The sequence below is a fragment of the Medicago truncatula genome, chromosome 1, assembly GCF_003473485.1.
Source record: "Medicago truncatula cultivar Jemalong A17 chromosome 1, MtrunA17r5.0-ANR, whole genome shotgun sequence".
NCBI classification, from domain to species: Eukaryota; Viridiplantae; Streptophyta; class Magnoliopsida; order Fabales; family Fabaceae; genus Medicago; species Medicago truncatula.
The window spans coordinates 35,203,594-35,229,126 of record NC_053042.1 but is presented as its reverse complement, the minus strand read 5'-3'; the positions used below and the strand labels follow the sequence as shown (position 1 = coordinate 35,229,126).

At 34.5% G+C, this 25,533-nt stretch overlaps 3 protein-coding genes across 3 annotated transcripts; all 3 read right to left on the bottom strand.

Annotated features, from left to right (window-relative positions):
• Positions 1 to 875: 875 nt before the first annotated feature.
• On the bottom strand, positions 876 to 8,106 carry LOC25484346 (glutathione reductase, chloroplastic/mitochondrial). Its single transcript, XM_013613126.3, has 11 exons — positions 7,665 to 8,106; positions 5,607 to 5,832; positions 5,220 to 5,498; positions 4,956 to 5,132; positions 4,359 to 4,412; positions 4,129 to 4,277; positions 3,216 to 3,279; positions 2,940 to 3,110; positions 2,708 to 2,845; positions 2,140 to 2,234; positions 876 to 1,115 (listed from the first exon to the last, which is right to left on the bottom strand). The coding sequence occupies exons 1-10, from the start codon at positions 8,024 to 8,026 to the stop codon at positions 2,193 to 2,195; spliced, it is 1,662 nt and encodes a 553-aa protein (XP_013468580.1). The 5' UTR covers positions 8,027 to 8,106; the 3' UTR covers positions 876 to 1,115; positions 2,140 to 2,192.
• A 1,670-nt stretch (positions 8,107 to 9,776) lies between these two features.
• Positions 9,777 to 11,030, bottom strand: LOC25484344 (photosystem II reaction center W protein, chloroplastic). Its single transcript, XM_013613124.3, has 2 exons — positions 10,848 to 11,030; positions 9,777 to 10,211 (listed from the first exon to the last, which is right to left on the bottom strand). The coding sequence occupies exons 1-2, from the start codon at positions 10,942 to 10,944 to the stop codon at positions 9,895 to 9,897; spliced, it is 414 nt and encodes a 137-aa protein (XP_013468578.1). The 5' UTR covers positions 10,945 to 11,030; the 3' UTR covers positions 9,777 to 9,894.
• Positions 11,031 to 11,970: 940 nt separating this feature from the next.
• LOC25484343 (probable galacturonosyltransferase 6) lies at positions 11,971 to 18,740 on the bottom strand. Its single transcript, XM_024779963.2, has 8 exons — positions 18,408 to 18,740; positions 18,292 to 18,326; positions 17,200 to 17,241; positions 16,942 to 17,077; positions 16,472 to 16,823; positions 15,627 to 15,981; positions 13,488 to 14,003; positions 11,971 to 13,031 (listed from the first exon to the last, which is right to left on the bottom strand). Exons 1-8 carry the CDS (start codon positions 18,487 to 18,489, stop codon positions 12,750 to 12,752), a joined length of 1,800 nt encoding a protein of 599 aa, XP_024635731.1. The 5' UTR covers positions 18,490 to 18,740; the 3' UTR covers positions 11,971 to 12,749.
• Between the last annotated feature and the right edge of the window lie 6,793 nt (positions 18,741 to 25,533).

Here is a 25,533-nt window from a genome sequence, read left to right as displayed (position 1 = left end):
AGACGAACCATAATGAACTTAGTTTATCAATTTATCACCGAGGTAGTTAGTAGAGAAAAATAGCACCACTATCGCGACAGAGCAAGGGGTCGCAGTGACAACTCCAGCTGAGATAGCAGGTCGTAATTCGCGACTGTTTTGGTGGTTTTGGAGCAGGGTTTTAATCGACATATTGTTTATGTGTGAAAAACTAAAACTGCTCCTAAATTTTAAATTGTTTCAAGGGGAATTTGTGCTTTTTTTTGCTTAACCTTACCATTTTATCTCTTCTCATTGGCATTGTTTCTTGTTCCATTCCAATCACATTCATTTCCGCCATTCAAAGTTTGCGAGCCCTAACTGCTTCATTGTTAGGATAATTAGAGGTTAATTGCATCAGCTTTAGTAGTTTTAGACTAAGTCTTGTAAGATAACTTGTAATGCAATCTAGTCTTGTGATTCTATTTTGTTGCTTTGCCTATAAATAAGCATCCCTTGTAGTTTAGAAGAATGAATGAAATCAATAATTTTCACCTTACGTTAATCACTTTGTTCCTTTCGACAAAGTCTCCTTTGTAGGGATGATCAGGAATACGTTGAGGATGAAGACTTTGATGGTGGTTTTTTAAATATTACGATTTTGACGATGATGATCTTTGATTTATATGCTATGCTAAAATGTTCGTTTTTTTGCTTTGGATGCAATGTTTTGATTAAGACTTGTGGATTTTTGTTGGAGACTTGAAAACTTTCATATGCTTCTCTATTTCCTTAACCTTTGTTAATATTTGGATCTAATGTTTTGATTAACACCTATTTGTTTAATTTTACATTAAAAATGTTTATATTATCACTCGTGTAATATTCTACTTAAATCTGATTCTACTTAACCATGCTCTGTCTCAACTCCAACTGCTTCAAATTAAATAAGATAGATCATTTTATTTAACATCAAGGTCCCTCTAGAGATTTCCTCTGAATATGTACAGGAGGATGAGGTGAAAGTGAAAAATAAATTACAAATGGCACATAATAGCTCCAAAAATTCCATTCCACCCTTTTCAAATGAGCTCACCGGGCTATTTCATGTATTGTCTTGAAAGCTCAGTTGCCGGAGATCATTCGAAAAAGCAAGCCTGCGTATACATCATTAAAAATGCATCTAGTCTGTCAGAGTTGCTAAAATTGCATTTGTTTATTAGAACAAGACAAACGCATGTGATGCAGAACGGAAACATGTTGCATTGGTAAGTATACAAGAGACTACAGGTCCTAAAAAACATACATTCCTGCCATTTTGGGTTGGGAGTTTCTTCAACACAAGCAAGCACAACAAAGGGTTCAAAGAATAAGTAGTAGTGGTAGTGGATTTTATATAATGATAAATGATTATAACAATAATACCGTGTTATAAAAAATAAAAATAAAACTTTAGATATCTGTATTTAATTTTATATCATTTTTTGGTTTAAAGTATCATATTGCCGCTATAACACAAGGATAAGATAATAAAAGACTTGGCTACATTTTTGGTTCTTATATTATGATTAACAAACATACAAGTTGAAATCAAGTATCTCAGTTACCCATTATCTACCACCCAAATTCCCTTTTTCCTAAAAATCTCCACAAGCTGAACCAACTTAATCATTTTAAACCTTTTTTATTTGTGAATAAATCATTTAAAACTTTATTAATTCCACAAAAAATAATTTAATCAAAATATGATGTTTTATCTAAATAAGAAAACCTGAAATTTCTCCTTTACAGACCCTAAACTTGCTTCCCACAAGATACATCAAATTTTGTAACTATCCACCAAATTCTGAGTTTTGTAATTACATTAATTTCTGACCCACATTCATCATGAACCATCAATGGAGAGAAAAAAAATTGGATTTTGTAGGTAACAAGAAATTGATGAGAATTGAAAAACACTGATTGTAGCAAATGGAAAATTGGGGAACTAAATTCAAGCAAAAAATTTATCGAATGTCCAAAACCACAAGTTGATAATAATAGAGAAGAGCCAAGAGAGAGAACCTAAACCTAGTATCTAGTATACTGTCATAGTATCACACAAAAGTTCTTATTTATCACAACAAAATGCAGCATCTAGGTAAAATATGCATTTCTGAAGAAATAGTATTTCATCCTTACCTTAAGGCATCGACAAGTTTCTCTGGTATAACAACTAAAGCAAAGTAATATTGTTAAGTTCCGGCTACAGCTTTTGCTTCAGAATCTGGCTTTCCCTAGAATATATTAAAACAAAACAACCATTACGAAAACTTTTAGAAAAGAACCATAAAAATGTGGTTGGAAATGAAAAACAAAATACTACTAAGAAAATACGTCTTTCAAGATATCTTTTGTGTACCCAATTTTGTACCATATATCATTTCCATATGAATACTGACATGTGGGTTTATCACCCAAATGAATTAAGTATCATATTGCTAGACTTCTTTGTCAGGGAAGGGGGTGACAGCAGGCTGTTGATTTTGATCAACAGACCCAAGTAATCATGGCCTGCACAGGGAAGTTTTCTTTTGTTTTCTTTTTAAGAATTCTAAAGTCTTTCAATTCTCAAGTACAAGGCAACGGAAGTCGATGTATTCATTAATGGTTAAAAAGTCATCACAATATTTAGTATGTTGAACAGAATGCCGGATAATTTCTGCACAAGATATCAACGGAAGACACTGGCTGAGAATCCTTGATTTACCTGTGAATCAAGGCTCTTTCGAATCTTCCTAGTGGGAGTCCTCATGGTGACAAACTCCTCAGCTGCGGTTGGGTGAATGCCTACAGTAGCATCAAAGTCTGCCTTTGTCAATCCAGCTTTAATAGCAACTGCAAACCCCTGTTTATCATGCAAAATCTTATAAATAAGAGAATTTAAAACTCATGTATCATTATCTGAGTAATATAGAAACAGCTGCAGTAAAGACAAAAACCTGCACAATTTCAGGAGCATCATCCCCACACATGTGCAAACCCAGAACTTCATTTGTTTTTGCAGACACTATTAGTTTCATAAAAACCCGGTCTGGAAGCCCAGAGAGGGTGGCTTTCAGTGGCCTAAAATTTGCTGTGTAGATGTCAACATCGCCATCTTGTTCTACAGCCTGAGCAAATAACCAAAATGTTAGTAAATCATAATTTGTACAATTCATCAAAATATTCAGAAGATCATTGATATCAATGGATTTAGCCTGCCATAGGTTATTCACCTGCTCCTCTGTGAAACCAACTCCTCCAATTGGTGGTTGGGAGAACACAGCCGCAGGAACAGCTCTATAAAAGAAAGAATATAACACAATCTGTTAGGAGGCTATGAAATACTTAAAGCAGACCAGATTATATCCTGCCATTCAATATATCTACAAATGAAAATATGAAACACAAATTTTAATCATAAATATGTGCAAAAAATGAGATGACTAGGAAAATAAACAAAATTTGCATAGTTAGCACTTAGCAGCAACTACAACAACCACTGGAGCAAGCTTGATCACACATAGTTACACATATCAAAAACCAAAATATCAAACTTCGCTAAAAATCCTTTAGTCAGTTTCCTTTTTCCACCTCTTTTAAACCACTAAAGCTCTCGTCATGATGTTACACACATATATTTACAAACTGTAGCATCTTGACCATTTAAGAAACAATGGTGTAATAAACCTCACCATACAAATTCGACCCATTGTCAATTTGCTAATTATCTAAGATTGATAAACATAATACTTTTCAAAGTTCAAACAAATAAAAACCAAATCAATTTTTAATGCTTGTTAAGCAAGATCAGGGAGATAATTATAAGGTGACAACTAGGGTACCCATGGAAGAATGGTGGGTAATTTACCCCAACCAATACACATTAGCCACATAAGCACATTTTTAAGTGGTATCCATGAACTATCTTGACCCCACCAACAAATTGCTCATTTTCATTGGTTGGTGGGTAAATTACCCACCATTCTTCAAAGGTAATCTAGAAAAAACCTAATTTTATAAACGGTTAAGCAGTTGGATTTATGATAATTACTAAGAAGCCAGTTGATGATATACAACCACACACTGGTCACTGAAGTCAATCTATAATCAGGTTTTGTTGTCTCATTCTGAAACAATGTATATTACCTATAATCAGGTTTTGTTGGTTCATTCTGAAACAATGTTTTCGTTAATGCCACTCCCTCCATTAAAGCAACTGGAGTGAGATTTATCCTGTTTGTAGCATCTCCAATTGCCCAAATTGAAGGAACCGATGTTTGAGAGTATTCATCAACCTGGGTGAATAGGAGTAACAATGAGCGATCATATGAATATTTATCATAAAGAACTAATGAGTGATGATAAGCTTACACTACCTCTATTGATCCATCTTTAGCAATTTTCACACCAACAGACTCCAGTCCTAAATTCTGCAGCGAAATTGTAATTCATAAATGAATCATCCATGTTATTAGCTCTTTCTGTAACATGTATAAGATAAACAGACAGTTGAAAAGGAAAAATTTAACTAAACTTCAAGAACATGCAAGCCGTATGAAAATTGAGCCAACTAAGAAGCATGTGGAATTAAAATTAGCCAACCCTTAAGGACACTGGAATTCAATAGTTCCTAATTTTGATAAATATGGAAATTAGCTTTCAGCATCGGCACATAATTATTCATGTAATTTTTAAAAGACATACATTTCAAGTCCTAAAAGTGTATCACAGGAAAATATTGACATTTAAGTGAATAAATAACACTATGCTTAAACTATCTTTATTTGATAAATTATATTCTCTTTGTCATGTCCATTTCAATGACCTTCTGATTGAAGGTAATTATTGGAAGACACAAAATAAAAATCTGCACTCCAAATTATTTCATATGCTAAAATATTATTTGCTGGAACATACTTAGTTTTCAAACAGTCAACTACAAGAAGTAAAACTACATAATCAAAACTTCATACCTTAGTATTAGGTTTGCGTCCTGTAGCAAACATAATATGAGAGAAACCATCCACGGTACCTTTGCTGGTCTTTAAAGAGAGCGAACCATCAGCTGCCTTAGTGATAGCTACAGGAGACTCCTCAGTATGGAATTCAATACCTCTTAGTGCCATATTTTCTGCAACAAAATCTCTAATCTGCAGACATAATTCACAGTTTGAATGTGAAGAAAAAGTTGGCACAAAGTAATTATTCGATATATTGTATTGTCCATGCTTGCTTACCTCTTCATCAAATCCTCGCAAAACCTGCTTTTGTCGTATAAATACATGAACGTCGCTTTTCAAACCATTAAAGATACCAGCAAACTCCAAGGCAATGTAACCCCCACCAACAATGGCAATCTTCTCAGGTTTTGATGGTAAATCAAGGGCAGCGTCTGAATCTATTGCATATTCCTTTCCAGGAATATCAGGAATGAAGGGCCGACCTCCAACTGAAACTAAAATGTGTTTGGCTGTATATAACTTCCCATCAACATCGACTGTGTGAGGATCTACAATCTGTAGATTACAAAAGCAATATCAGCGCAATAAAAATTTGATATTTTTTCTTTTTTAAAATTACAAAGCTATTTAGTACATGGAAATGTATCCAAAGAATCATCCCACCTTTCCACGGCCTTCAATCAACTTGACATTAGAATTTTTCAAAATATTCTTGTAGATGCCAGTAAGCCTCTGCAACTCAGCATTTTTATTAGCAATCAAACTACTCCAATCATGCTTAGGTTCACTGTCATATCTCCATCCAAAACCATTGCTTTCTTCAAATTCATGAGAAAATTTTGAGGCATAGACGAGCAATTTCTTTGGCACACATCCACGTATTACACAGCTGCACAAAGATATGCATGTAGATGGATTTAGAAGAGAATTGATTTTTTATACAACCAAATTTGAACAACTTTCATGACAACTTTTAAGGTGGTCAACACAGTTTATATGAGTGGTTAATTACATTCAATAGAGTTAATGGATAATATCAGATGTCAAAACTCATTAACCACGTATTTGGGCATGGTTAACCATAATTTTCAGGTGTTCAACTACATATATATCTAAAGACATGAAAGTAGTGTTTAATCACGTTCAAGTTAACAGCTACTGAAGTTAGAGGAATGCTAAGGACAACCTCTCTCGCACTCTCTCTTAAACACTCTTTCAACTTGTTGAAATTTGGAGCCTAACTCATCCTTACAAAACCGGCTTGTAAGGTGAGGAGTGCCTCCTCTTTATAAACTCTTCTCAAGAGTGCTATCTATCGGATGTGGGACTAAATCCACCCCCTCAAAGCCAACACAATGAAGGTGTTGGAGGCTGCAATGAAGGCTAACCAAAGGTCGCAATTTAGGCGACTAGGGGTGGACCGCAATTAAGGCGGAATTTCCAACACAACTATTGGTCCAAGTATCATTTTCCAAAAACCAAATACGGGATAACCGGCTTCCCTGGTTTTAGATACACACACTTATATTTTTTACTCCCTCCGTCCCTATATCTAAGCACTCATTTGACTTTATGTTTGTCCCTGAATGTAAACCCCATTTTTTACTACTAATTTATCTTGAAATATGAAAAGTCAAATTTAATACACATACAAACAAAGGACAATTTGGTAATATTAGCATACAAAATAGACACATTAATTACACCAACAACTTTTCTTAATAAATGTGAAAAAAGCAAAAGGGGTTTACATATAGGGACGGAGGGAGTAATTCAAACTTCAAAAAAAAATATTGCTCATCTCTTTCGTTGTGCCTGACTCAGTAAAGCCACTCCTAATAATCAATACAAAAAATCTTCTGTTAAGAAATAACTACCACAATACCACACTTCAACAAGCCAAAGAAATGTTTCTCTTAAAAATAAGTTTTTTCTCTATGAAAAAAATGGGTTTTTGATTTCCAAAAAATGGTTTTTTACTTTCTCTATATAGTGCTCGAATAACCCCAAACCCAACCAGACTAGTGCTCGAATCTTACTTCTTCCTCCTAATATATGTGTTCTTCTAACTCAACAATTTATAATAAATGCTTCTATGATGAAATCATTGGGATAAAATTTTAAAACTCAACAATATAGTATTAACTGACAACAAACTTAATACACAACAATCTGTCTTAATTCTCGTGTTTTTGTCAAATGGGGTCCTATATTTAGAGATGAGGGTAGTAGTATTAGTTAATGAGTTTAGACACGTTATACCGATGAACCATATACCATGATTAACCACATATCTCAACTAAATTAACCACCTAAAAAGTTGGTTATTCAAATAACACATCTGCTTTCAGAAAGACAAGGGTGGAAAAATCAACAATGTTTAACCAAAGAGAAAAGGAGCAAATTAGTAATTCAAGAAGCTAAAAGCACATGTCCATACCTACTATCACTTGTGCTTATGCTTTGCATAAAAAAAAGGCAAAGAACCATAATATCATGTTATTAGCCACTTTCATTTTTACAATGTTACATATGTATATAACAACATTATTCCTTTACTTATTAGTAGTACATTTTTCACACCCACATCATATTAACAACATCTGGAATTGTTCGTAAAACGTAGCTCAATTGGTTATGCCGATATGGCAAGGTTGGACACTTGAAATTAAATAAAAAATAAAAAGAATAAGAAACCTAAGCTGTGGAAGAGGAACTTACGTGCCGCCGACACCTCCAGTGGTATCCGAGGAGATTGTAGAGAACGGAAGCTCACAGATAGCAGCGTTAGCACCAAAATTGGCAGCGAAGCGAGAAGCACGGACACCGCCGCTTCCGGCACCGATGGTAAAAAGGTCGAAGTCATAGTGGCCGGTGGGGTCGACGCCGTTTTGCGACTCAGCGCGGACCGCAAAGGTGCGGCGTGGAGGGGATTGAGAGATTAGGGTTTTGGTGGAGAGAGGAGGTGAGAGACTGAAGGAGCGAGAAAATGAGAAGGTTTTGGTGAAGAAGAGAGTGTTTCGGGTAAGTAAGGGAGAAGAACAAGAGAGGGAAAGTGAAGTAGCCATTGCAGCTTGCTTCATTGGTTTCTCTCTCTCTGCTCCTCCAAGTGCTTAGTTAACACGTTAATAATACGAATATATGTGAGTGCGAAGGATAATACAAGTTGGTCTTTGGCACTTCGCACGCTACATTTGGATTCTTCGTCACAGCTTAAGCTTACGGTTTTCTTAATTTTGTGTAAGCATAAGCTTACAGCACACAAGTGCTTATTATCATAAGCTTTTACGTATAGATTTATTTATATTAGCTATTTTCTATTTTTATATGAAAAGATAAAATAAAGATATTATTAAAAAAATATATGTTATAAGTTGTTTTTTAAGTTAGTTTGGCGAACTTATGAAATTAAGTTGAAATTTTTTTATGAAAAATATCATAAGTTCTTTTAAATAGTCTCACAAAATTTATGTTATAACTTTATAAGTTAGATAGGTCAATCCTCCTAACCGTGTAGTTACATACAATTAATTTTGGACCTTTAAAAGAATTGATTGAATTGTTTTTAGAAATATCAAGTTAACAAATTTAAGTTGTGTTTTTTCTACGTGATATATTATTTTGTGTGAAACTAAAGAGATTTGTATCTCAAGTTAGGTATGATTGTAATTGATGATAAAAAATTTCTTCAAAAGATTTAACACTGCTGTATTTTCATGATTGAATTTGAAATCGTATCTCTAAATAAGGTGGAAGAGATCCCTTATCATTTTATTAAAAGATGTCATTGGATAAATTTAATTTGTGTATGATTCAATATTTTAAAAGTGAGTTTATACTATTAATAGCCAAAGTAATCAATCAAAATACTATAATATCCTTCCTACAAAAGTTTTATTGGTTGGACCTCCTACAATTGGTAAAGCTCATCATCAATTTCTTTTATCAATTGTCAAAATAAAATCTTTTATCTTCTTTAACTCATTTTTTCCGCTGCTATTTTCATTCAAATTCTTATCTAATACTGTATTTTTATCTTCTCATGCTTATAAATTGGCGCCTGCGCGAAGTTTTTCTGGCTTTGTCCGAGTGTAACCAACCCTACACTAGGATAAAACTTGGTTGTTGTTAGTTGAATTTTTAATGAATGTTTTGTGTAATTAGTGAATTAAACAAATAACTGAATTTTCTTCTGGTCACGCTGGCTTCCTTCTTTCAGAACATATACACACATGGAACATGAGACGTCAAGCTTATGAATATTTCGCCACTTTCCTCAAGTTTTTGCGATCTTACTCTACCTTAGACTTGATGACTTCTTCAAAATCATCAGTTTCTAATGATCTCGATGTTCTCAGGATGTATGGCTTCAGAGGCGAATGGTTTGATCACTTAGTTCTTCGTCTCAACCCTCATAGTTCTCTTGATATTTCGGACAGAGATGCAAAACTTAACCCAAGATGAAGATGATTATTATAGACGTATTGTTGCCTTGGATGAGGAGTACGCAGCCTTAACACGCAAGTTATATGCAAATAGAAGTAAGCATTTGGCTGAGAGAGAGGCTGTGGAATACGTTTCTAATAAGAAGAAGAAAATTATGGACGAAAGGGCAAGGTGAAACGTCCCATTTATAATCTAGAGTCGCATGTAACGACATTTCTAATAAGAAGGAAAAATTGTTTGGTAGATGAATTAGATGGATTTTGTACTCGAGGGATTGGATGGATATGGATTTGGTGGATCACATTGCCACCCTTATGTAACGTTACTTTAATTTTATACCTCAGTTGGTTATTTGAAAAGAAAGAAAAAAAAACAAAGTAATGAAGATTGAGAGTTTAAGAAAAGAAAAGGTAATAATCAACAACACAAGTTATTACATAGATACATATCATCACAGAAAATAACTGAAGTACTTTGCTAAATTCCATGATTCATTTCAAGCAATTTAAAGGGATAATCCAGACTCTTCATCCTCTTCAAGACCCGAAGCGTAAATAAAATAGAGAGCCCAGATAAAACCGAACACACCAAAAAGGAGCCATCCAAGAAGATTGTTGCTGAGTCCAAAGGGAAGTCCGGTTCCTTCAGTACTCATTCTTTCATCCACCAATGCCATGGCTGCTGGGCTTGACATGGCTGCAGCACATGCAGCTGCAAACAAAGATGATCCCATTCCAATGTTTGAGTTGCTTTCATTCACTGAAGAAGGTTTTCCCTCCATTGAACACCTCACTCTTCCAACCTTAGCCATTGTTGGCAATCCTGAATAAAATAATTGAATGTTAATTTATCAATCAAAATCATCCATACCTCAATCGTTAAAAAATGGAGTAAACAATCATAATTAGTCTCATGTTTTAAAAACCGAACAAAATATCAAACCGGCAAGACATCTGAATCATGATTCAACTTCCTTAAATTGCTCAAATCGGGACTAATCCGTGATCGAATTGGTAAAATAACCAAACAGTACTATAGAATGGACCGTTCGGTTCAAGTTTTAAAACACTGTTCTAGTCCATAATAAAAAATAGGATGCAGTCTAGTTTAGTCCCCTTGAAAAAAAATCTATAAATAGTTTTTCATCATTACAAAATCGGGAGACGGTAGTCTTGGAAGTTTAGTATTTATTAACTTAGTGCATGTTTGAATTTGCACCGAGTTTGACAAAATCACAGAGCAAAAACCACATGTTGAAGTTTCAACAATCAAATCTACCGTAATATCAAACATGCAATAAAATTGGACCTTACTCTTAAAAGATACGTCTCTTATCACAGAAGTACACACAAAACTCATTATTGGATTGTAAGTAAATAAATCAGACATTGAAAGATGTAGTATCATGCTATTGTATGTATGTTTAGGATGAAAATCAAGGAAGAACAAACAACATACCAAGAACAGGAGAGGATGAAACTGAAAGAGGTCTCTTTTGTGCAAGACATGCACGGGTGATCGATGCAGTTGTAGTGGTAGCTGAGATGGTTGCCATTTTAATTTTTGTTTTAAGTGAAAGAGTATGGCCAAGCTACTTCTCTTCTGTCTTCCAGATACTAGTTTAAGTGAAGTTGTTTAAAATTAATAATATCAGTGCAAAGGTTGTCCATGCACCACAAAACAAGGATAGATTGAAGCTCATGGTTGGATTTTCTTATCTGCATTACTCCAATTATTTTTTTCCACGTGTCGGGTGATCTATTTTATGGTCAATTGTTACCCCCACATTACGTCAAATCTTCTTTCTTCGCAACATCATTAGAACAATGGGCGTATATACTTTGAGCGTAAATTTGGTTTCAAATAATGTTAGTATTTGACAAGAAAAAAAAGGTACAATTTTGTTATTTATTTTATAAATCTGGTACGTATTTGCTAGGTTGTAACTATGTTAACTAATCTCTCAATAAGTTTGGTGTATGTTTAGACCGACAATTAGTTAGGCAAAATCGGATTAGGATCAAGTGACTTTGAAATGGAAAAATCATGATGACTTTAATATAATATCGTGTGTTTTATAAAAAAGAAAAAATAAAAAGATGACAAAGAAAATAATATAAGAGAGGTAGATATAAAGTCATCGTGACTTTTTCCGTCTTAAAGTCGCTAAATCTCAATCCAACAAAACCAAAGTTTCGGATCCCACTTCGATGACTTTAGTGCATGAACATTATTGTGACTTTATGTCTATCTTTACTATCTTATATTACTACACTCTATCATCTTATTTCTCTCTTTCATCCTTCTCTTTCATAAAATATACAAAATTACACTAAAATCATTGTGACTTTCCTGTTTTAAAGTCACCGAAAAAGAATATAATGTCGTCATAATTTTGTTTAAACTATAAAATATAACTTTTGTCAAAATTGCAATGACTCGTCTTAGTCGTCTATCAATATTATCATGAGTCAATCATCAATCCAAATATGCAAATCACATTATTAACAAAGATTTTTTTTAAAAATAATACTGTAGCAACAAAGCTCTTATTCAAGAGTTTTTACCCTTGTATCATTGGTAATAATCAAAATAAAAACAGGATTTTTTTTTTAAATACAAATAGGAAATAAATTGTTTCTCAAACCAACCATTTTCCAACAGCAATTAGCAAAACACACAAACAGCTGATTCCATTCAAAATACAGGGCAAAAAACATCAGATATTTTCCAATAGCACCTACAAAATATTTGAGGGGCCATAGCACAACCACATGATTTTTTTTATCAGAATGATGACAATTTTGAACTAATCTTACAGTATTGAGATATAACAGACTTCTTCAGCCATTCCACACCTTTCTAACCTTTGGTTGCTGTCCAGTTTCGCTTCTGATCTTCGGTCTTCCATAACCGCCAAAAAATGAAACACAACTAGGTCATATTGGTCTTGCCTGTTGGAAAGATTACACAATGGTCTTTCCTTTCCACCATGTAAAGATTAAAGATCAAATCATGCTAAAAAAATCAAAATGCAGCCATCATCTCTATTCTAATTTGTAAATTTGTTCTTCCATGTAAACTATAGTACAGCTCCCCGTTGGCACATGGAACAAAATAACAAAGAATGTTGGCATGAATTAAGAGGCAACTATGTAGAGTGTAGACTCACAAGAAGCAGTAGCATCAGTGTCCACTAAAACACTCATCACTGACACTTATCTTGATTGTAACTGTAAATTGGAGAGAACGAGGATGGAGAACTATACAACAAGAATCGCAGAAAGAATAAAGTGAATCAAGCGATTAATGTGCTACCAGACTTGTCAACAAGAGAAGTAGACAGTTTTAGATTTTGAGCTATGGCTGGAGATTGCACTGTTGTAGAAAAGGGTGGTCAAAATTCAAAAATTTGGTCCAATAACCTTTATATCTTCCCATTGCAATATCTAACCATGGCTTCCTAATCCCGTCATAGTGTACAACAGCAGCCTGCTCAATGTCATTTCGATCAACTCCTGAGTTATGACCAAGGCCAAGAATGTGCCATAGTCTGTCCAACACCTCTGTCTTGTTATAGAAGGTGAGCCAACCTAAAGGCATACGTGCAACGTTCCAATTCCACAATGGCTTCTCAGAACCCTGCAACCATTTGGCCCAACAAATACCTTAGATTTTCAATATAAATTTTATCTGAAAGAAAATATTGCAGGAAATGTTTCTTGTTCCCGTCAAACTTCCAAACAATGATAAATACAGGCCCACACATCTCAAACAGATATTGGAACTATAAGACATATTCCTTAATAATCTGATTAAAACAGCCCCACGCATCTCAATTTTTAAACAGTAATTGGAATGATAAGAAATACAGTATTCCCTAATAATCTGATCAAACCATCAAAATTATAAAAAATAAAAATAAAAAAATAACAAGTTCAAATGCCATGGCGGCAATTCTTTAACTCTCCATAACCTAATCAATGCCAAGAGCCTAACTGAAGAGTTGATGAGATTTAGATGTGAGAAATTTGAGTGGGCAGTAAATAGCAGAGTCATACTAAAGTACTGAAAGTAAAGACATTTTTGTAACCATACCATTTGTGAATATTTGTGATAGACAGCCGTTAAATTATGTCTCCTCCATTGTTGCAAATCAAACAAATTCATTCCAAATGCCCATGTGCAAGAATTGGCATCAAAACTCTCTCCAATTAGTGGATCTGAGAAGTTTATGAACCCATTAATCCTATGAAATGGGGTTTTGCCTTCCTGACAAGTTCCAACAGCTCCATTAACATTTCCATTCATATTGACATTCCATAGTCCACTGAGATCTTGTTGAACCACCACATCATGATCAAAGATCACAATCTTATTTAGGGCAGGGAAAATGTCAGGCAGGTAGAAAAGCAAGTAGATCAATTCAGAAGTGTATCTTGGATCGTTGTTACCATTTTTACCGAAGGTATTGTATTTCGACAACCATTCAATGTTGTCTATGCTCTGTATATGGACTGTGGCATTGCCAGGAGAGTTTATCAAGAACCACATCGAGATCGCTGGCAAGTTGAGAGAATCAGTGACTATATGGAAAACAAGTTTCCCTGGTTCCTGCAGTTAAGAAGGAGGAACTCTTTTATATTCAAGCTGAATAATTAACATCGAGTAAATAATAACAACTGATATAGGTTTATGAATACTGAAAAACAAGAAAGACACCAAACAATGACACCTAGCATACTATTGATGGGAAGGATATACTTTTGTAGTTTTGTTACAAATTATAGTACCTTAATCTAATACTCCTATTTATACTACATAATCAGGTCTGGTATGTAACATGAATAATTAAGTACTAGTTATTAGCTAATTTTACATTAGGTCATTTTACCCTTTTATCCTTGATGGTTATATGAATATCTAAACATGGTCTTGTACCTCATTTGAGAATCAATCAAACATTTCAACAATTATCTTCTCTCTAAAACCCTAAAACTCTTGCTCTCAAATATTCATGACAATTTCTCCTTTATATCGGATTCTATTCTAAATCATTAGAATTCCTACACTTGAGACTTGGATTTTTTTGGTTCATTCCTAGAATCCATTTTTACCGTCTCATAGTATTACTAGTACAAGCCTCGGCCCATAACAAAATATCACAAAATCCTAAGTTCTCTTCCATAATTAGATGATTAACTGACTTCAATGTATGCTCTAAAGATTTCTGAAGATGTCTTAAATATACTTTTTTTTTGTTGAAGAAGTTAAACTAACCCACCCAAATTGACAGTGGGGAGAAATCTTAAATATACTTAAACAAGAACTTTCTTGCAGATTCACAAAATAAATTATCACTGTACTGTAAATAAATTGAAATAAATCCATTGTTTTACAGATCAAGATTAAGAAACAGGATCTGATCCGGAGAGCCAGCACTCACCTAGGAAAAAAGTACTTATTAGGGAAGCTTATACCGTTTTCATCTCCCTCCCTCCCTCCCTCCCTCCCTCCCTCTCTCTCTCTCTCATCTTGTTTACGCTGCAACAGTTATTAAGGTTAAAAGAGTTCCTCCTAACTGGAAAATAACTGCTAAAGCATTAGTTAATGGTGTATGTGATGTGATTAACAAGACCTTTCCTTTTGAGAAAAAGAGAATCCAGTTATAAGAGCAGTAGGAGGTATTAGATTTGAAGTTAAAGGGAGGCATTATGAAGGAGTATCATTATGTGATTATTTACAGTTTATGCAACCTAGTTTTGCAATAAGTGCAGTACAGCACTCAATGTTGCAAGTCAAATTCAAATTGCACTAATATAGCCAAAAATAAAATGCTATGTACTGCTAAGGTTCAAGGAAGGATTATAATGACGGATCATGTTCTTACCACTTGCTCTTTTGTTTACGATTTCAATGTGAAGAAAATAGAGAAGAAAAACAAGCACTGTTGGCCAATATGGAAGAGACTTAACAAGCATTAATAGTCCAAATAACCCCACTAAGGGACTAACTTTGAGATTCTCTACATTGAATTTTTTTATAACTAAACCTATCGGTATTTTCTGGTAATTTTTTCTTTTGCAGCAGTTGAATTAGGAGTAACAACTAATACAGTAGCTGAAAAGTAAAAGTAAAAGTAAAGAATGGCAATGGGAAAAAGAAGCAACCTAGTGCTACAAAGCTCCCACCATAGCCAGTGGAAGTTAAATCCATATGAAATAATAAGGTATTTACCTTGGCAGTAGAGACAGTAGAGTTAACAACAACTGCACATGCCAGAACATTGTCAGAGAAGACAACATAATGATAAAGTTCTGGATGATGAATCTTATTTTCATTTGGAAGCTTTCTTTCCTCAGGTCTTAGGGCAAAATATTCAGCAGTCAGCCGCATAGAAAGGCAGTGAAAATTTTTTTGGGCAGTCCTTACAGCAAGATTAACAAGATATGTTGCTCGACTTCTCTGAAAACGAACTTGCTCTTCAGTTTTGCGCTTCATTGCTTGAAGCTTAGAAGCCACAGAACAGTCTGAGACAGAACGGCTGACAGTAGACAGTGAGGCCTCCATGTGTCTCATTGCCTGCAAAACACTGTGAACTTCGATTGTTTTCAAATTGTAAAATATCGTCAATTTCAGAATTCGCATCACATCAAATTTCTATATGGATACTTTTTCACTGGAAGACCAACGATGTTACTCATTAGTTTCTCGCTTATAATTTAATTTGAACTTCTGAGAAAAATGATGTTTTGGTCCACGAAGAATACAAGGTTTCTTAATGATCTCTCCATTAATAACTCTCGGTTAAATTTAAATCCTGCTTTTATGTTTAATTTGCTTCTACTGATCCCTTTCAACAAACTACATGCTTCAATAAGTAGTGTGCATACGAAGTACCAAAATGAAGCAAAATAAAGAAATACTAGGATTCAATTCAGAAAACTAGAAGTTATGGGACCAAATGAAAAAGGTGCAACATATACATCTTTGTAGGACTAAACCATTAGTTTTCTCTTGACTGTGTTTGTTAATTACACTATTCTGAACTAAACACAAGCACATTACATAAGAAACTTTACCTCCTTGACAAATCTGAATCCCGGGTGGCTCCTTCTACTGCTCGCTCCATCTCTTTCATTTGCAGCTCCAGCTCCTTCAAGTGTGAGTTGGTGCTTGGTGGTGCAAACTTCAAGTATGCTTTAGCCATTAAAATTTTATCCTTAATCTCTTGAACCTTCTGATTTTTCACTTCACGAGAATTAGAGTTTAAAATATGATGATGGTCTGCTATTCGACCTGATGTCCTATTGGTCACTTTAATATTCTCCTTCGATGTTCCATGCACAACATCATTTACATTTGTATCTTCGTCTATGGAGGATACATCTTTTCCCTGAGCATCCTTGTCTTGTCTTTCATCATGGTTGAATCCTGAAAATTGATAAAGATATAAATTTCACGACCCCTTTCAGTTAATTACTTGAGTGTATTATGAAAAAGCTCAAAATTTAACAAATCAAAATAAACCTACATGGCTACATATACCAACCATTTCTTTCAACAGCTGCAATTCTAGGTTCCTCAGCATCATTATTCTTTTCTGAACCATAACTAATTGTTGAAACGTCTTTTTGTTTATAAACAACTTGATTAGGCTCTTCTAATTCTTCAGCATCTTGTTGAATCTAAAAAGAAAAAGGCCCAAATCACAATCATAAATTTAAATTATTTATCTTTCATCACTAGGAAGAGAAAACAAACAACTCAAGGCGACAATGAAATATATTTTTATCAAATCTCCCACTACCTGTTCTGCAGCATTTAACTTCAAACTATCCGTCCTGTATGTCTGCAATCAAAACATAATTCAATAAATTCAATTTCCATTGTCGAGAATAATAACCTATGTATCTGGATTAACTTTAAAAAAAGTCATTATTAAGTCATTATGTATTAGCTATTTCTATAACAAAAGATAAAATATGGTAAAACTATTTCCACATAAACTATAAGTTGTTTTTGTAAACTATCATAGAGAGCTTATGAAAATAAGTTGAAAAGAGCTTATGGATGTGTCATAAGTTGTCCCTAACAATCTGACAAGTGTTCACTTCAGTACATCTCAATGAGTGTAGAGCTTCTGAAAAGTTGAAATGAAAATGCTTTTTAACTAATATGTGTTGGGACTTCCGGGGAACCTAAAACACTGGGTTGGATCATCACATTGGACCAAGAGCAACCACACAAGTGAGTTTGCACACTATATCTTCACCTAAAACCTTGAGGCATTAGGTATATGGGGTCCTAGTGCTCCACGTCAACTATTTTTATCCAATGTGAGACTTTTAACTCGCAATGCACCAACAATGTGAAATATCATTGTTTACATTAAAAGTTTCATATTGAAGATATGGTTAGTTTAAATATCATAGTTTATCCAAAATCCGTCGGGCCACCTGCTATTAGGTTTCTGCTATCGGGCCATTCGAGTCACACTCAATGTCCAATTCTATGCGGGAGTGTGTTAAGAGTCCCGTCCCACATTGGAAGTGATACGGCCTAAACAAGTGATTATAAGTGAGGGCAATCCTCACTTTACAAGTCAGTTTTGTAAAGTTGAGTTAGGCCCAACCAAAAGTTTAATATTCCATAATCATGTAAGATTATTTCAAAACTACAAGTGATTGTTGAGAAGTTTATCCAATATAGCTCAAAGACTCAAAGTTCAATTGCCTACTCAAAATACATTTTCTAGTAATTAACATGAATCAATCGAAAATATTCACATTATCCACAATTAAAATCAAAGAAAGCACAGGAAATTCCATTGACTTATAAACTCGCTGACACTAGAACACTAGAATTAAAAAGCTTCTATCAAGGTGAAGGAGAATCTTACAACACGATACAAATCTTCAAGGAACTCTCTTCTCCCTGAAACACAAGAAATTTCACAATAAGTAATGTAAAAGAAGTAATGGGCCCCGCACGTTCTTACGAGAAGAAGAAGAATACCTAAGAAAATGAGAGGAGCAACGAGGGAAAGAAAGAGAAGAGAGAGAATGAGGATCCTTTGGCGTTGACGAAAAAGCTTCATAATGAAAGTGTGGGAAACAAGTGCATTTGGAAGATTTAGATCGCAAAGTGGGTTAAACACTTTGAACTGAATGATCTGAACATTGTTCTTTCTTGTTTATCCATTTTTGCTATGTGTGTGTCTTCCGCAGCAGAAACAACAATGTATAGATTTGGAGGAGTGAGTAACACTAGGTGAAGACCAGTGTGTTTGTACTTTTGTCTTGTGTCTTATCTTTCTCGTTGCAGGTACAATTGTGACACAACACACGCGCGTCACGCGAATGAATACAAGTAGATGAGAAAAATAGAATATTACACTTTTACACTTTCTTTTCGGTCATCTCTAACATTCACTTTTTTATTAAATAAAATTTATATGAGTTTTTACCTAGGAACGTAAATGAATATCTATGGATGCGGATAATGTGATATTTATATCCGCTCCGTTAGATAAATATGAAATCCGCAGCCTATCCATATCTGTGCGGATATCCATTTAGCGGATAATCCATGGATTTTTAGGTATCCGCGGATTTATACAGATATCCATGGATAACATTTATAAAAATAAAATAAAAAATTTGTTTAATTTTTTTTAACTAAAATTTAAAAACAAAGGTTCTTCACATGCATTTTCTTTTCTTTTTAGCAAAACATAATATTCATACATTATAATAACAACGATCATTGACTCAGCAAAAACATAAATAAAGTCCCTTACATGTAACAAAAATAAAGTTATTTGATTTAACAAAAACATACGTACAACTTTTGCTTTTGCTTTTGCTTCAACATGCATTTTCTTTCAAAGGAGCGTAATAACTAATAACACTCACAATACTTATGGTGTTTTCTTATACACTTTCTTGTTTTGTAGGTACACCGTTCGCGCTGACGAGGAAGAATTAAAAACCACCTTCAGAAACTCCAACACCATAGAACCCGCTTCTCCCGACTCTTTTTATCGTGCATAGATCAATGACAACGTTTATGGAAACTAAGTTCTTGTAACTTTGTTCCCTTGGCCTACCAAAATAATAGTTGGAAAAAGGTGTGAAATCTTCCAAAATAGCTAGATCTATCATAGCAACTCCACATGTTGAACTCGACGATTGGAGTGTCATAATCTAGCAAATTCATGTTGAGCCTAAGTATTCACGACGAGATCCATGGAGATAATTAATTTTCAGAGGGATTTGTGCAACTTAAAATCTCACAAGCCTTTGGGAACTCTGTCACAACCTTAACAATCTATGGAAGACGAACTTGGCCGACGTCTGATGTTATATCCTCAAAAGGAAACTTAATGAGTTAATTAAGATAGAGAATGACCCTCACCCAGCCTATCACACTTAGAAGGGTCCTAGAAGACCTCCCATGACATTCTACGACAAAGAATTACTAGGAGGAATGTTAAACTCCATCTTCTCCCTCCTTATCGAGATCTACGTAGCCAAATTCAAAGTAAAAAGAGCTTAGATCGATCAAGGCATCACATGCGATGTCATGTATGCCAATTCATTCAAAACTTTGTAACTTCCCAAGAAAAGCCTCCTACCTTGCCATGGGATAAATGTGCAAGTCTTCAACGGAACAAACATGCGTCCGTGGGGATATGTCAATTTTATGGTTACCTTGAAATAAAGGGATGATAGAAGAACAATCAAGATTTGCTTTTCATGGTTGACAACAAATCAATGTTAAATTGTATCTTTAAACAAATAACCCCCAAAGTACTATATGCCAAAATGTTGACTATGCATAAAACATCATGCCATTCAGACTCAAGAATGCAGGAGCGACTTAGCAAAGAATGATGAATAAGATTTTCAAGAAACAAATAAGGAACATGCTCAAGATATACATGGATGGCATGATCTCTAAGTCAGAGGATGAGATTCATCACACCCGACACTTGAAGGTCGTGTCGCCAAGCAATGGCGGAGGCAGGAAATTGAAATAGTGGAGGCAATATTTACATGTAATTTTAAATTTTTTTAATGTGTTATGTAAATGTTATAGTTACTACTATAAAAAGAAATGTTATTGTTATTTTTTGGGTACTTTTTAGTGGACGTCCCAAAATTAAGAAAATAAAGCAAGTATTTCAAAAAATACATCACCTAATTTTTTTTTTTAAGGATTACCTATTATTTTTTATTAACTACAAAAATATATAATAAACCAACCAAGCAATTGCGATCAAGGGCTAAAATGATTTTCATCAAAGATGAATTCTTTGGGAGATTTTGAGTTTGATTTTTTGGTGGAACAATTTTTTATCAAACTATCCTTACTTCACAACCGAACTCCCAATTATCAAGGCCTATTTCTATTGAAAAATGAAGGTTAACACAAAAAAAAATGTAATATTTTTATGCCATGTTCTCTCTAAAAGTAAATTAACACAAACAACACGGAGAAATGAATGGCTTTTTTTAGTGAATGAAATCAATGGCTTTAATGGGTAAATACATGTTAGATCTAGATTGGTTTTGGGCTTTTTATGGTTTCTTTCGGTGGATCGGAGGTCGAGAGGTGGTGGAAGTTGCTTGATCTTTCGGATAGGAGCTTTTCGGATGTGGCTCAGCTTTGGTGTTCTAGATGAGCCGTTTATTTTTTAGGGGTGTTTTTCTTTGAGGGTGAGTAGTGACGATGGATGGTTGGCTATCATTTTTACAGTGGTCGTTTTCGCGAAGGAGTCTGATTTAGGTGGTGATGTGTATATGAAGGGAATTGTCCTCAGGGGTGTTTTTATGGTGTTTATTTTCGGGTGTTCCGTCTACATATAGTGCCTCTTGTTTGTATTCTCAGTCTCACCAGTCTCTGTTCGTTTTGAGTAAAGATCTGGTTGTTTAATAGTATTTGATGTTTCAAAAAAAAAAAAGTAAATACATGTTGTTATAGTATCATTATACCTTATAAAGTTATAATACTTTATGCCAGAAAAGAACTAGGAACTGAAGCAATTAGTGAGAAGAAAATTATATTTATGTGTATACATGTGGTATAGAGAAAAGCAAAATGAAAGTGGGGGCACGTGCCTGCAGAGTTGGCAACGTAGCTCCGCCACGGTCGCCAAGGTTTGCAAGCACAACATGCGCCTAAACTTGAAAAAGTGCACCTTTGGGGTTTGAATGGGGGAGTTTCTAGGGTTTTATTTACTCAAGTGCGTGATAGAGGTGAATACAAATAAATGTCGAGCCATCATCACCGTGGACATCTCCTACAAAGAAAAAAATCCAACTCTCAATGGAATGCAAATCACTCATTCTCACTTTATCTAAGTTCTCTCTCATACTCACATTATCTTTTTATTCTCTCTCTTCCTTTTTCTCTCTCCATTGTTTTTAACCAATGAAAAAAGAGAAAAAATAAGTTGTCACAAAAGTTGTGTGAAATGGTTGTTCAAATATCACCACTCATGATAATATCACAATGTTCAAAGATGAAAGTAAATTATGGTGTTGCAACACTAACACCTCATTTGGTTATTGTCGCGGTTTGTTTGTGTTTCTTCTTGTTGCTAGGTGTATGTGGCACTCCATGTTTGGTTTCTTTCCCACTATCTCACATCATTTATATTTTTCACATCCATTGCATAATTGCTTTCATATTGAACTAAAATGGACTAATTTTTTCTCTATCTACCGTAAACCGCGACTTGCTCATGTTCAAAATAGGGAGGGCTATCATGAAGAAAACCTTATTCATCTTCTTTGCAAAAACAACAAATTGGGTCGACCCGAATTATATACATGAAACACCTTCTCAGTCTGTTAATAAAAATCCACAAATTCTAAATCAGACAAGTAACCTAGCAAGATGATGTTGAAGAACCCAGACACGAAATAAAATGAAACCGGAAACGAAAACACGAGTGAGAAAACATAACAATTCACTCAGAAAACCTGAAACACACAATCATAGAAACATGGTTCGATTCACTTGGAAAGCAACAAAGGAGACGAACTGTTGGAACACTAGTTGAATCTAGTGAGAAAATTGGATAAGAAAACACAATGTAAGAACTAGTGTGAGTGTGTGACTTAAAAATGTCCCACATTGGTGAGCCACACCAACTAGAAAGTGTTTATATAAGGGTAGAGTGACCTCCAAGGGTGTGCCCTTAGGGTACCCACTTTTGTAAACGGAAGGACCTAATCATATGAAAATGGACAAAAAAGACCAAATTGAAATGAAAAAAAGATAAAGGACCAAACTGTTACCTGAAATTAAGTTAAGGGACTAAAAGTGTAATTTTGCCAAAATAATCGTATTATGTCAAAAACATAAGAAGTAATACTAATATATATTAAATTAATGCAATATATATGATTAAAAACCAACAACCAAGAGATCAATGCAATACAAGAAGATGATAATGATAATAATAAAAGAATAAATAAGTATCAAAATTTACTTATGTTGTTTTATTTTAGATCGTGTGGATTTGAACACCCCTAGCCAGGTACGTTTATTTTGGGTTTTTGAGCTATAGTAATAAATGCATAAAAAATAAAGATAAAGGCAGAAAGTTAAGTGGATTAGATTGTGAAAAAACAGTTGAAACGATGAGGCAGTTCAGGTTCTATCAACAAATGTTGAAGCGATGAATGAAAAGCAAAGTGAAGACAAACAGAGCAACAAACTTCCTGATATGCGCATAATTGGTCCTTGGAGCGACACTGTGACAGACTTGAATTATATTCAAGATCCCCCGTCTTGGTATGGTTTGAGTTCTTCCAATGTCATGGTTACTAAAGATGTTTTAAATCCTAACATCGCTCATGGCTTGGATTGGAGATTTTGCGACCATATTTGAAAGACAATGATGCTTGTGCAAGTGAGCCTCGAGTTTATACTTATGAGGAAGAAAGAGAGGCAGCTATCAACTACTTGAAGAACCGCTCTGTTTCTAGGGAAGAGTCTTTTATTGAGGTGTCTAAGAGTAAGAAAAAGAAGATGCATAAAGGTTTTCAGGTTCATAACACTCGTTCTAAGAGAATATCTTCGAATTGACTTGAGTTCTATTAGTGATTTCGTTCTTTCCTTCCTATCTCTTGATTTTTTGGTTGCTTTTTATTTCTTTTTTGCTTTGTTTTTCTTCTTTTGCTTTTTCCTTGTTTGAGAAGGTTTTGGTCTATGTCCCCCTTCTCCTTTTGCTTTTGTTTCTTTTTATCTATATACTTTCAGGGTGTTGCAGTTGGTTCACCATTTGCCCCTCTTTTTGCTAAAAAAAATAATTGCAAAAAAAAACTTGTTTGATTGATTGAACATGTCTAAATTACATTAAATGATATGAGTATTTATAGCAAAAACTAAGTATATCAGCCAGTCAATATGGCCTACAGCGACGGGATGTGCTCAACTAATTTCAATCTCCTCGTCTCGTTGCAATCAATTGACAAGATCATTGATGCACAACCCCGTGTACATTGTATCATCCCACTCATTCCTCTAAGTTGTTAGTGGTGTTGTAAACACGGAACATGAGTTTCTCGCGTCATTGCCGAGTTCAACTATGGTTTGACTCAATCCCAAGGCTTTGATGACCCACATACTGAGTTAGTGACATTGAGACAAACTCGACTCCTTCGCTCGACTAATCTAGCATCGCCTAACCTTCCCTCGGCTAGGATGCTTCCTCGCCTAATAATATAATCACTGGTTTTCAAATATCGGCTAACAAGATGTGATGATGTGATTTATTAGAGATGCATGTGAACCTTGTCATCATTTCACCTTAAAGTTGAAAATCGAATCGTCTTACGTGATCCTTCACCGGCCAACCAAGTGTCATTATATTTTCTTCCTTCATGACAATATCTCTTCCAAACAAACACATACTTTCATCGGAAGACTATACACCTACTACTTGCATTTCTTTGCCTATAAATCGGTAGATTTCACTGAGCATATTCAACCATCTCTTTATGATCAATCATGATTCTTGATACACTTTCCTACTTCAGGCTTTATCTCCAATATGACAAACCACCCATGGCTGAAAGTTACCTGCCAGTAGGTTCTCTTTCCCCTATTTTACTTTGCTAGACAATAGAGACAAAACATTGCATCCTTACTCCTATCGAGGTAAGTTGTTACATGTGACTATCTTTCCTAATGATCACTAAGTTTATCAGCTTAATGATCCTTCGTTTTCTTTTATGAAAAATGCTAACAAGTGTTCTTAGGATAATTGGTAAGAAAATCAAAAAAGAAATTTTATCTTGAAAATGGTACATTTAACATCTCTATATTTTAGAAATTGACTTTTTTATCTTAAATTTATCATAAAGGGAAAACTTCTAAATCCAATTTCTCTTGGAGCTCAGTTGTGAAGGTATTAGCCAATTTGCTATGGAATCCATCATTTCCTTCATCTTTTGAACCATTTTATTGTATGTATTTCAGGATGGAGAGCATTTGATCACTCATTCTTTGGAGGATTTTCTAAGTCAAACATTAAAGTGGCTTTCTTCTTCGTCTCAGTCATCTCCCCCCCTTGTTTGTGTCCTTCAAGATATCATCCTTAAGGAGTTTCTAACTCAAACTTCAAAGAGTTGTTTTTGTGATATTGGTTCTTATTCGGCTGGTCCTTTATCTTTTCAAGAGTATTTAGCTCAATTGAATACAACATTGTAGAACCATTTTCCTTCAAAAACCGATGAGATAGTCACTTTTAGAGCATGCATTTATGAGTCTAACACCATGCATGCATACGATCAATATTTATTTATTGATTCAACGTGTTTATGTTGAAAATTCAATGGCCATATCCAACGTAGAACATTGATGAAATTCACCGTCACAATTATTTTTGCTGAACATGAATGTAATATAATAAGCCGTATAAAATCAGTCTAATTTGGTTTTTTCTAGATTACTTTTAAAAAATGGTGGGTAATTTATTGGTGGGGTCAAGATAGTTTATGGATACCACCTAAAAAGGTGAATGTTTATTGGTTGGGGTAAATTATCCACCATTTTTCTATGGGTACCCTAGTTGTCACCGTCTAATTTTGGTTTATCTATCTTACTCTTTTATTTGCAAATGTTT

Coding starts and splice junctions, on each gene's coding strand:
- LOC25484343 (XM_024779963.2), bottom strand. CDS start 18,489: ATGAAGCTTTTTCGTCAACGCCAAAGGATCCTCATTCTCTCTCTTCTC. Junction 18,327..18,407: donor TGCTCCTCTCATTTTCTTAG/GTATTCTTCTTC, acceptor CTTGTGTTTCAG/GGAGAAGAGAGTTCCTTGAA. Junction 14,004..15,626: donor CTACTGTCTCTACTGCCAAG/GTAAATACCTTA, acceptor TCTTAACTGCAG/GAACCAGGGAAACTTGTTTT.
- LOC25484344 (XM_013613124.3), bottom strand. CDS start 10,944: ATGGCAACCATCTCAGCTACCACTACAACTGCATCGATCACCCGTGCA. Junction 10,212..10,847: donor TTCATCCTCTCCTGTTCTTG/GTATGTTGTTTG, acceptor TATTTTATTCAG/GATTGCCAACAATGGCTAAG.
- LOC25484346 (XM_013613126.3), bottom strand. CDS start 8,026: ATGAAGCAAGCTGCAATGGCTACTTCACTTTCCCTCTCTTGTTCTTCT. Junction 4,413..4,955: donor GACGCAAACCTAATACTAAG/GTATGAAGTTTT, acceptor ATTTCGCTGCAG/AATTTAGGACTGGAGTCTGT. Junction 3,111..3,215: donor TTGGTTTCACAGAGGAGCAG/GTGAATAACCTA, acceptor TTATTTGCTCAG/GCTGTAGAACAAGATGGCGA.